This window comes from Liolophura sinensis, chromosome 9 (genome assembly GCF_032854445.1).
Source record: "Liolophura sinensis isolate JHLJ2023 chromosome 9, CUHK_Ljap_v2, whole genome shotgun sequence".
In the NCBI taxonomy this organism is placed as follows: domain Eukaryota; kingdom Metazoa; phylum Mollusca; class Polyplacophora; order Chitonida; family Chitonidae; genus Liolophura; species Liolophura sinensis.
Window position 1 is genome coordinate 15718647 of NC_088303.1, and position 12749 is coordinate 15731395.

General features: G+C 40.1%; 1 protein-coding gene across 1 annotated transcript; it reads left to right on the top strand.

Moving 5' to 3' along the window:
• LOC135475639 (uncharacterized) lies at nt 1-12749 on the top strand. Its single transcript, XM_064755571.1, has 11 exons — nt 1-160; nt 1247-1339; nt 2213-2357; nt 4164-4301; nt 4750-4875; nt 7115-7187; nt 8429-8562; nt 9025-9076; nt 9330-9409; nt 10337-10651; nt 12030-12749. The coding sequence occupies exons 2-11, from the start codon at nt 1298-1300 to the stop codon at nt 12254-12256; spliced, it is 1332 nt and encodes a 443-aa protein (XP_064611641.1). The 5' UTR covers nt 1-160; nt 1247-1297; the 3' UTR covers nt 12257-12749.

Genomic DNA, 12749 nt, shown 5'->3' on the forward strand with positions numbered 1-12749 from the left:
TTTCTGCTTTCATTTATCCCTGTAAATTGCGTTTCTTGGTGATCACAGTCATATGAAGCTCTCTTAACTGGCCTACAAAGACTACACACTCTTGTAAAACTGTTCCTTGAACCGCACTATGGTTCAAATGGCCCACCCTACGTGACGCAACAACAACAACGTGAGTATTCGGCTATTCAGGTTAGTCTGTCAGATGCCCGTGTGTCAAGCCAACGCAATGAATGAGGCTCCCGTTGATCTTCATTTTGCATCTATGCCAAAATCATGTTTGTGTTCGTGTGGCATATATCTGGTTGTCCCTTAGAGCTTCATATTAGGTTCATTTGTGTTTCATTTCTGGATTGTAATTAAATCAATCTGCAACACAATACATCACAGGTCAGTAGCTGTGCAATAAATAGTCATGAAGTAAAAGCAGAACTATGCAGCTTGTGAGCACCTTGTTTTTATAGTGTCAGTCAAGTCCATCATCAGTCTGTGATTTTTTGTATATTGGATTAATTTTGCAATTTAATTCAGATTTTTTGTGAATTATCATAGTTCTTTGACACAGTATATATGCACATACCGAAGACTCCTAGTCGTTATTTGTGTAAAAATCCAGTCATTCATATATACCCACATTCTTCAACCTTTTCAACCACCAATGCAAATAATATTTTGAAACATTCTGAGAGAACTGTGGGGTGTATAGTTCAATAAAATTAAACATTGAGGTCTATTTTCAACAATTTCTGATATTTACCTGCCTGAACATTTAATAGTTGAATTAAAAAACGCAGTATGTCCATTCCGCAAGGCACTTTGCGGAACAAAGTGGGCCTGTAAATCCACATTAAAACAGCTGCACACGCCAATTCTGGTGTGCATTGAAAAGAATATGACCTTTATTACCACTCCTGCAAGTGTAAATCCATTCCCCGAGTCCCAGTGTTGTTGAAATCTACAGAAATATTTCCTTGTCGCTCATCAAAATAACTTTGTGCTGTCGTAGTGAGTCGGGTTTATTTAAATCTCGGATCCCTGTGCCAAAAGATACGGAAATCACTAGCCAGTGTACTCAAATTAGTCCAAAATCCATTAGCTTTGTGTTGTAACCCAGGGCGTACTCTCACCAGCTTCTACAGCCCTCTAACCCCGTCGGCCATGGAGGCCCCACAATGCCTTTCAACAAAATATTGATAATATTCTGACTTTAAATCTGTGTAAATCTTTATATTAAGCAAAGTGATGTTTTCTATTACAGACATTTTGCCATTCTAATAACACTGGAGCCAGAGCCTTCTAGGACACAACCATGACCTCACTGAACAGTTACTTATTTACTGGTCTTGTATTGGTAAGACAGTTTAACGTACTCGATGAAAGCCTTTAGGCAAACTTAGGGCATCTTGGTTTCACAAAATCATGATCATGAACTGTTTTTGTGTTTGGACACTAATGTTACAGGCTAATGCGGAAAACTAGTATGGAACTTCCAATCAATTTTTGTTATTTTTTTTTTAAGGTGTTCTGATGGTCCAGTCTAGTCATTGTTTAATGTGAAATTTTCAGTAGGCATAATAGTATTGGAATTACGCGCAGCATTTTATATTCAGGTAGGCATGTATGTGTAGATCTTCACCTGCAGAATGGATTTGACTAAGAGAAGAATGGGCGGGGCGTAAGATGAGATGGGTGCAGTATGGTGATTAAGGTTGAGTGACTACCTGTCTTAGGGGCCATAAAAGCATTAATTATTATAGGTTATTGAATGAATATGGACTTGCAAGCACGTATTTGCTGTGGCACCTCTCAAACTATCAATTTCTTCCACATCATCCAATTTAGATGTAACAATGCCCAATTATATCAATTAATCAGTCATTAAATCAAGATTTATTTGCCGAAAATAAAACTTTGAAAATGAAGATAAATGAAATGAACAAAAAATGAAGATATTGAAACTCGTAACGTTGTTCTGAATGGCACAAGAAAGTGTATACAGTCATAAGACACGGTGTTATCAAATGACAGGTTGCTAATGCCGATGTACAATATGAATGTTGCTAATGGTGATGTGCAGTATGAAACATACGTGGCACGATTTCCACAACTTTCATAGATAAGCAAACGTGGAAGGTGTATAATGATTATATATATATATATATACCCTTCTCACCTCACCAATCTGTACTTTTCAGTTATTACTTTTCATTTGAATATTTTTCAGGCCACAGTTGTTGCTGTGGTAACCAGTGTACAGAAATCAGTGGGAGACAACTCTGATAGTTGTCCTTCTGGTCAGAAACACAGACCTGGACCAGTGCCTTCTGTGTCTCTGTGCTGTAAGACCTGGAACTACTCGTGTCCACTCAGTAAGTTTTCAGTTTAATGGGGAGGCGCTAGTATGAACTAGGACCTTGAGCCATTATTACGTCAAAAGTGGATTGTAGCACAACGTCCACAATGTTACAGTCTATCAATTTCTATTATGATGTCGCACCGTTTGTTTGGTGATGTCATCATGATGAGCTGGGAAAGGAACATAAATGTCAACAAAGCAACGTCAAGGTCCCGCTGCCGGAAGTTTGAGGATGTTGGTCAGGTGCCTACTGAAAGGCAGTGGTTTACTCCAGCTTCCTCCACTCATAAAACTGATCAAAAAAATGGGAGCTACCTCATGGTCAGACCTGGGAGAGGGGCACTTAATTTGCTAGAGTGACAAGGCTCATTCTGTGATAGTTTGTACAATGCAAGATGGACACAGTTTCATCTCACATTTCAATCTCTGCTCTACTTTGGTTTCCTGATCTTTATGTACCGTGGACAGCAGCACCATGTGTTGAAACGGGTACACGCAGTTTTAAAAAGACCAAGGTTCATATCATTGTTTATCTGTAATTTGGTACCTGTACTTCCCTGTGTAGATTGACCTGGTACACTTTTCTTGGAAAGTCCAGAAGCCTAGTATGGAAATAATTGAAACTGTGTACTGTAAATGCCTTTTTCTTCATGTAGTACTAACATTCGCAGATTTCGCGGCAGGCACATTTCCGCGAAAATAAGTACCATCGAATATAAAACCCATGTAAGTAGTGTATTAATGCAGCATGCATTACAGTTATAAATTCGTTAACAAGCACTACACTTCAAATACCTTTTCAAACATGTTAATTAGTAATACCTAATTAGAACGTATTCCGGCTTTCACAAATCCAATTGATCGTCAGTTAATCTTGCCTTCTTGAGGCTTAACTCAGTCTAGGTATCGCTACATTGCGACGTTGTTGTTGATTTATTGTCGCGGTTACAGACATACAAGTCAATAATTTGTACTGGGCATGTGTATGTGATACAATATACATGGTTGAAAGAGGCAGTTTTTTTATCGACTATACTTGCCTTCCAGTCAGATCACCTTTCCAGTGCGCCCGATACATCGTGCGGGCATTTCTGCACTTCAAACTTTTCATATGATGACTCTGGCCGTATGTGGGAAGGTCTGCCAGCAACCTGCGGAAAGTCGTGGGTTTCACCGGGCTCTTCCCGGTTTCCTCCGACCATAATGTTGGCCACTGTCGTATAAGTGAAATATTCCTGAGTACGGCGTAAAACACCAATCAAATAAATAAATCATAATGATGATTCCTGGGAAATTTGCTCAGATCTGTCACAGCTCAGTCAAAGTTTCACTCACTCTGCTGATGCATGAGAATTAAACAGTGGGATTTATTTATACCACATTAAATCCTTCATCGTCCCCGGGAGTGAGTGACACGAATATTTGCTCACACAGCTGGTAAGGGCTGCGTCTTATAAAGATTAAGAGGCTTCAAAAGATTAAAAGCTTAGGAGGATTAACTTCCTTTGTCTGATCAAGGTACTGTATTGTATAGAATTCTTGTCACATCTTACAGGTACGTACAAGTTTAAATGATAACATTGTTACGTGAATCTTTGAGTTGTTTTTATTACTTGACGTTTCTGTATTGAAGTTTAATTTTCGTTTATCAGTTGTCCAAAAATTCTGTTAAGATCTGCGAAAGTTGATCTCCGCAAATGTGTCTTCTTACCAAATCTGCGAAAGTTTATACCCGCAAATAAAAAGGCATTTATAGTATCTTTGAATTATAGAGCAACCTGGCAGTCAGGAAGTGTATCAATGATTTTCTTTGTGCCAGATTACTCCTATAGCTTCTGTACGGAACAAGGTGGATGGGACAAATGTAGGAAATGTCCAGAAGGATTTGTCCAGCCATTCCCCACGAACAGTGATAGCCCCATGAAGTGTTACAAAGACAGGGGTGGCTGCTCTGAGGGTAAGTAATCTTCTGCTGAAGGATTGCCCTGTACTTGATACTCGATGACTTCAGCAATTTCCGCATCAGCATTTCTGGGGGCCCCAGTTGTGCGAAAGCTGACTAATGTCATTTATAATTCTCCATGTATAGACTTCTCTACATATAGAATTAATGTGTTTCTTGACTTAGACTGTGGAAGGTTTGGGGAAATGTATATATACATGTACATTATAATTGTCCTTAGTAGTACTTTTTTTTATTCCTTTATTTGATTGGTGTTTACACGGTAAGAATATTTCATTTATGCAATGGAAGCTCACATGAACTCACAGCAACCGCATTGGTGTGAGGCTCCTGGGTTATTGTGCCACATAAGAACGCTAACCACCTTGGCCATGAAGCCCCCAAAGTAATATTAAAGGTTTCTTTTATAATGTATTTATTTTATGTCTTATTTTTTTTTTAGAAAAAATTGCTTTGAACACAACAGCAATGAAGTGTGTGTGTAATCTGGCTAACAACTACTACCCGATTGCTCTGTCTGGTTGTGATTTTAAAATTTGTCCGACGGGGGAGCATTTGCTGATAAATGGTAAGTTTGAATGCAGGGAAGCAACTGCTAATAAATGGTGAGTTTGAGGGCAGGGGAGCATATCTTGATAAATGGTGAGTACGAAGACAGCAGAGCTTCTGGTGATAAATGAGGGCAGCGGAGCAACTGCTGATAAATGGTGAGATTGGAAACAGGAGAGCAGCTGCTGATAAATGGTGAGTTTGAAGGCAGCAGAGCACCTGTGGATAAATGGTGAGTTGGAAGGCGGTTGGAAGGCAGCGGAGCAGCGGATAAGTGGTGAGATTGGAAACAGGAGAGCAACTGCTGATAAATGGTGAGTTGGAAGGCAGCAGAGCAACTGCTGATAAATGGTGACGCAAGATAGCAGCTGCAAATAAACAGTGAAATTGAAGGTAGTGGAGCTCTTGTGGATAAATGGTGAGGTTGAAGGCAACATAGCAACTGCTAATAAATGGTGAGGTTGAAGTCAGGGGAATAACTGCTAGTAAATGGTGAGGTTGAAGTAAGGGGAGTAACTGCTAATGAACTGCTAATCACTGACAAACGGTGAGGTTGAAAAAGCAGGAAAACAACTGTTGATAAATGGTGAGGTTGAAGGCAGGAGAGCTACTGGTGATAAATGATGAGGTTGAAGGCAGAGGACCAACTGGTGATAAATGATGAGGTTGAAGGCAGAGGAGCAACTGGTGAGAAATGGTGAGGTGGACGGCAGAAGAGCCACTGGTGATAAATGATGAGGTTGAAGGCAGGAGAGCTTCTGGTGATAAATGGTGAGGTTGATGGCAGAAGAGCCACTGGTGATAAATGATGAGGTTGAAGGCAGAAGAGCCACGGGTAATAAATGATGAGGTTAAAGACAGGAGAGCTACTGGTGATAAATGATGAGGTTGAAGGCAGGGAAGTAACTGGTGAAAAAATGGTGAGGTTAAAGGCAGGAGAGCTACAGGTGATAAAATGATGAGGTTGACAGCAGAAGAGCCACTGGTGATAAATGATGAAGTTGAAGGCAGGAGAGCTATTGGTGATAAATGATGAGGTTGAAGGCTAGAGAGCTACTGGTGATAAATGGTGAGGTTGACGGCAGAAGAGCCACTGGTAATAAATGATGAGGTTGAAGACAGGAGAGCTACAGGTGATAAAATGATGAGGTTGAAGGCAGGGAAGTAACTGGTGAAAAAATGGTGAGGTTAAAGGCAGGAGAGCTACTGGTGATAAATGATGAGGTTGACAGCAGAAGAGCCACTGGTGATAAATGATGAGGTTGAAGGCAGGAGAGCTAATGGTGATAAATGATGAGGTTGAAGGCAAGAGAGCTACTGGTGATAAATGGTGAGGTTGACAGCAGAAGAGCCACTGGTAATAAATGATGAGGTTGAAGACAGGAGAGCTACTGGTGATAAATGATGAGGTTGAAGGCAGAGGAGTAACTGGTGAAAAATGGTGAGGTTGAGGCAGGAGAGCTACTGGTGATAAATATTGAGGTTGAAAGCAGGAAAGCTACTGGTAGTAAATGATGAGGTTGAAGGCAGGGTAGCTACTGGTAATAAATGGTGAGGTTGAAGGTAGGAGAGTTACTTGTGATAAATGGTGAGGTTGAAGGCAGGAGAGCTACTGGTGATAAATGTTGAGGTTGAAGGTAGGAGAGTTACTTGTGATAAATGGTGAGATTGAAAGCAGGAGAGCAACAGGTGAGAAATGGAGACAAATAGCATGTTCCTTGAATTACCATACTTAAACTGGCAAACGGGATATTGGAGCAGAAAGGCAGTGGTATGATATCGGGGTCGTAATTTCTCTCTTTGAACAACTTTTTATTTAATTCTATGAGGTAAAGATACTTTTGTTACCTTTCCATCTGAATGGTTAACAGACCTTTTTTTCTCTCAGTGTTTGCATCTGTTTTGAGAGACTGTGTATATACAAACAAATGCTAGCCTTGTTCTGCTGTCTCCTAATCACAATTTAGTATTTTGATCCTCTAATTTCACAAATACGTGTACATCATTTTAGCATCATTTTCATTATATTTGTATGTATAAATTCCACTGAAAACAATGCTTTAAAATAATGTCGAAAAGGTTGAAGATTTACTGTACTTCATAAATATTCTGTAACTGCCGGTGTGCTTCAATTTCAATGAAGACATGAATGTAATAAGCTCTGTATGAACTGTTACATATGAACCAAAGTAGCAATGGTGTGTGCAATTACAGGGGCCTGGCAATGTTAAGTAGGGGCACGATTATGTATATTTCAGGTACCTGTACAACATGTCCCTTAGGCTCGTACAAAAACTGGTCAGGAAGTGGACAGTGTCTGCCATGGACAAAGTAAGTTTCTAAGAACAGAGATATACATGTGTTTTATGTTTCATTTCATCTTGTGTAGAGTTTATCTTACCGCCATGCTGTTGTAGCTGCTCTTGAAGAGTTCATTCCTGCTTCTTACAGATGAGTTAAAGGACATGACCAACAAATTCGGCTTGGTTTCAGCGGTTTCTAGATCCTTTTTCATAAAGGTAAAACCAACGCCCACTTAAATCTGTTCTAAAATTTTTGATTAATTACCAATTTTCTACAGCGGAAATGACATGTGATACAACAGCATAATACTAACGTCAACCAATGAAGTGTAAGTGTTAAGAAGTGTTGAGAAGAAGTCTTTGATATGAGCGATGCATGTATATTTTGGCAATGCAGGTTTTCAGACATTCGTATTATGTTGTTGTTGCACTACCTAAGTGCACTGTGTGTGTCACTACTATTTTAGAATTTAGTTACTTATCTCTCGTATTAAAACTGATATGTCAGATGTGGATCTAATGTTCGTGAAAAAGGATCTACGAATGACTGAAATCCTGTTGAATTCGTTGGACAAGCTGTTATTATTGTAAGGTGGTAACAGTACTGCAGGTTTATTTTGTGTGCACTCATGTGTGACCAAACTAAAAGACTTAACCCTTGATCTTCTGATGCCACTATCTGCATCAATTTTGTATGCCTTAAAGGATGTACATGACTAGGTACTATAAAACGAAGAATGTGGTTTCAAGGAATATGAAACGTACAAAAAAAATGAAACAGAATATTCATTTTTGAGGCATATTTTATATTTCTTTATAACCCCTCTATTTTATGCGTATTTTCTGTGAGTGGTCGGAAATATTCGGAAAACATCATCCAGGAACGTACTGAGGGCACGGAACCAGCTTAGCACGCCCCCCTCCCCCCCATTCAAGCTCTCCTACAAAAATGCAGCTATCACAGTTAACCATGGCAGGCTACTTAATTTCTGAACTGATCGCTGGGGGCTGTCGAGAACTGTAGCGCAAAGTTATTTTAACGCACAAAGAAGAAAGCTAAGGAGCTTTATGGTATTTTGGTATGTTTGGCCACCTCATATACTCTGTGTTAAGAAATATAAACCAACTGTTTGATGTTTTACTATAAATGACTGATTTCCAGCCTGTTATTCTGTGTGAAATGCAACTGGTAGAAATTCATACCACATGTCCGCATACACAAATGAAATATGTGTATTTTGGGTGAAACTTTGTCATTGGTATTTGTAGTTGTGAAGAGCTGGGTCAGTTTGTGTTCCGTATAGGCTCTAATGTAGAGGATGTCATCTGTGGTTTAAAACCTGAGCCCCACCCAGCAGGCTCAACCAACACAACCCGACCACCTAACCCCACCAACGACACAGGTAGCCTGTAGCATAGTTTACTTATTGCTATTTTACACCTAGTACTCTGTGTGTTGAAATACAGTGTAGATGTCCTTCTTACATATTTGAAGTGGTTTGTTTGTGTTTTGAAATCATATGGCAAATGGAATGTTAATAGTTTTCATATTCTAATCTCTCCATACTACTTCAAGCCCTTTCCACCCTCAAAGTTTGGTGAATTAGGTTATTATTTCCGGCCTAGTTTTATTATTGTTTCCAAATTTTTTAAACCATCTCAATATCTAATTTAGATTTATTATATAAATAAATAATTATAACTTTTTAGGTCATTTGTGATCCAGTAGTTAGCTGATCAGTCTAAATCTCAAAACTGACTCCATTGATTTTCATTAACTAGCTTTAAGGGTGACATTGTTTCATGAATTTTCCTGTCAACCAAGATTATATTTTATCTTAAAATGTTCTTGTTCTCTACACCAGGAGCTGACATCAAAGTTCAACGTGGAGATGGGAACAAGTTTGGAATCATTGGGTGAGGAATTTTGCTGTTCTTATTTAAATTGAAAAACCTGATGAAAACAAATTGAGATAACACTGACACATTTACAGTATTCTGCACTATTCCGTTATGACTCAGGCTTTTAATATGTAAGTAGTTTTGGCCCTCCCTTTTCACAGAACTTCTGTGAAAGGAAGTGTACATTTCGGGGTGTTGTAGTGTTAACAAAAAGATGAAAAAATAAGATTTCTGCACAGTTGGTTTTTACTGCACCTTAATGTTTCAGCGGCTTTGTTGTGAGTGGCTGTATCCTATTGATGATGATGATATTGGCCTTTATGCTCCGGAAGAGAGCTTGTCCTCCAAGTGAGTAGTACACTGTGCTTTTAAATTTCGTAAGTGTGATGGTCTGCCAGCAACCTGCAGATGGTTGTTGGTCTCCCCAGGGCTCTGCCCGGTTTCCTCCCACTATAATGCTGGCCACCGTCGTATAAGTGAAATATTCTTGAGTCAGCGTAAAACACCAATGAAATAAATAAATTTTAAATTCCAATGTACATGGGCTGATGTATACAGTTTGATGCTCCACTCTCCACTCCCTTTTCTGCCACTGGTCGGGAATATTCAGAAATGGTGTCTTGGGATCTTGGGACTAGCTTAGTGCTCCAATTAGGGTTCTTGTTATCGAAGTTGTTTTGTTGGCTGCCACCATTGACATCACCGCAGTAGTCTACTTAATTTCCCAATTGTTGCTGGGAGCCTGAGGAAAACTACCCTAAGAAGATAGCTGAACAGCTTTTGTACTGTTAGATTTTAGGTCACCTCATATAGTCCATATTAAGAAATAAAGATAAAATTAATCCTTTAAGATTTATTTATTTATTCGATTGGTGTTTTACACCGCACTCAAGAATATTTCACTTATACAAGAGCAGCCAATATTATGGCAGGAGGAAACCGGGCAGAGCCCAGGAGAAACCCACAACCATCCACTGGTTGCTGGCAGATCTTCCCATGTACGGTGTATAGTTTAAGACTTTAACCGAGAATTAACTTTAGTTCAGATGGAAATGACATTTACTTTGTTTTGGAATTAAACTGATGTTATATTTTGGTTCAGTCTGACTTTGGAACAACCTGTCCTGCTCCCTCCCAATGTCCTTTGATAATAAAACTTCATACATATACCTATTGTTTATGAATCAATGAATACAAGTATTTTAACAGAGCTTAGGTCACGCCGTGATAGTAAATCAGAACTGTGTAATATCACTTTGTGGTTTCTTATTTCAGAGGCAAGTAACGACCAGTTATATTTGGAGATGAACCTCAGAGGACGAACAGGGCGCCACCAGTATGAACAGGTCCAGTCTTCAGACGATGACCTTGATAACTCACCCACCTCTCCCAAAATTTTCCAGATTTCTTCCCACTCTTCAAAGGGTGGTCGCCAGTTCACATATCCGTCGGGGGCCGGTAATGGAGGCTATGGGAACCTAGTGATTTCCAGTGACCAGGAGAACTTAGCGGACGAGCTGACTGGCCTGACGGTCAATCTGCCAGACTCTCCCCAGAACAAACCACAAAGGCCAACGGGGGTCGTCAGCCGTAAGTCATGAATGTAAATGCTTTTTTTTTTTTTTTTTTTTTTTTTTTTTGAGTGGAAGTTTAGGGCTGATACAGTGAGCATGAGAAGAACTGCTGAAATGGGATATATCTATACTGTTAATTAAACATTTTGTGGTATACAGGTATACACCTGTGAAAATTTCTTAGTTGATATGTGTAAGTACATGTACCTCTATCTTGAGGTTGCTCAAAGGCTGCTCTTATTGGCATATTTTACAAAATCTACTTAGTATTATCCATATGGCCATTCTATTGACTCCAAGATTTTGCTTGTAACGTACATGATAGCAGGGAAATATGAGGGGCCTCCGTGGCTCAGTCGGTTAGCGCGCTAGCGCAGCGTAATGACCCAGGAGCCTCTCACCAATGCGGTCGCTGTGAGTTCAAGTCCAGCTCATGCTGGCTTCCTCTCCGGCCGTAAGTGGGAAGGTCTGCCAGCAACCTGCGGATGGTCGTGGGTTTCCCCCGGGCTCTGCCCGGTTTCCACCCACCATAATGCTGGCCGCCGTCGTATAAGTGAAATATTCTTGAGTACGGCGTAAAACACCAATCAAAAAAAAAAAAAAAAAAAAAAAAAAAAAAAAAAAAAAGGGAAATATGAAAAAAAAAGGATTTTAATGAGATAGGAAATTGTGTGCCAAAATAGGAGCTACGGAAAGTCACTCTGATCAGCAGAGTATTTTTCACCAGCAGAAAATTTCTTGCCTATTGGCGTATGAATCAGCCTAGTGTGTCTCTGGCTTGACGTTTATTTCTTTGATTGAAGGTATTTATTGATTTATTTTAAATGGGTTATTATGGATTTTTGGGGGGAGCTGTAGTCCAAAGTATTTCTCCTCCCCCCCCCCCCCCCCCATGGTGGTGATGATCAGGTTTATGGGTGGAGGAATCCACTCAGTGACTGTACCTCTGTTAGGTAACTGCAATACCTGTCATAAAGCTTCTGCCTTGGGGCAGGGGAACAGGCAGCCTGTTAGCATGAGCTTCACATGAGGTACTGGGGTGGATTGTCGGGGAAGTCAAGTGTGAGATTTGATTTGTGATAAATTTTATATGTACTTATTTATTTGATCGGTGTTTTGTGCCTTATTCAGAAATAGCTTTATTGTGGTAGGAAACCGAGCAAAGCCCGGGGGAAACCCACAACCATCCACAGGTTGCTGGAAGACCTTCCCATGCACACCCAGAGAGGAATCCAGCATGAGCTGGACTTGAACTCACAGCGACTGTATTTGTGAGAGGCTCCTGGATCATTGCGCTGTGCTGGCGTGCTAACTTCCTTGGCCGCAGAGGCACCCAATCTGTAATAAATGAAAACAGGATTGTAAATTAGATTTGACGTATATTTGTGTTTTAGCTCAGCCCAGGGAGGAAGATGATGAAGGTGGATTACGAACCAGTGGTGGATCTATTCCCTTTGATAGTTTCTTGAGGCTTACCCCACTGGACTCTGACGGCCACCACTTTGTGGACCAAGGGTTGCCTCCCTTAGACTTGAACGAGTCACAACAGCAACAGCTGAGACAAGGCTCTGTAGATCCAAGGTCTTTAACCCAAGTTAAAACGCTTGAAAATTCCAGGTGAAACCAGACTGATTTATTCGATGAGCTAAGTACATATAATTATATTGAATGTTGGGTGGATTTTTACTTTTTTGTATTTTTATTCTGTTCTTCAGTGTGCATAAAAAGAGCTGATGTGCTATTTCACTAGTCAATTGTTATCTTTTCACTGTTGAAAGATTTATTTCTTGTTAACTCTACAGAATGAAAATCAAAACTAGTCAATCTCCTTCTACTGCATTTTTTTTCATATAAAATGGGAAGGATTCTGGATTTCTGTTTCCTCACTGTTGTGAGATTTCTTTCTTGTAAATGACAGGGTTACATGCAAGTCATATTCAAAGTAGTGTAATGAGCTAGGAGCCTCTCACCACTGAAGTTGCTGGCTTCCTCTCCGGCTGTACGTGGGAAGGTCTACCAGCAACCTGCGGATGGTCGTGGGTCTCCACCGGGCTCTGCCCGATTTCCTCCCACAATTATGCTGGCCACCATCGTATAAGTGAAATATTCTTGAG

What these genes read in the sequence shown, in the direction of transcription:
- LOC135475639 (XM_064755571.1), top strand. Translation starts at nt 1,298, where the DNA reads ATGACCTCACTGAACAGTTACTTATTTACTGGTCTTGTATTG. An exon ending in CAGGGGTGGCTGCTCTGAGG is followed by an intron (nt 4,302 to 4,749) that starts GTAAGTAATCTT and finishes TTTTTTTTTTAG; the next exon opens with AAAAAATTGCTTTGAACACA. An exon ending in GGAGCATTTGCTGATAAATG is followed by an intron (nt 4,876 to 7,114) that starts GTAAGTTTGAAT and finishes TGTATATTTCAG; the next exon opens with GTACCTGTACAACATGTCCC.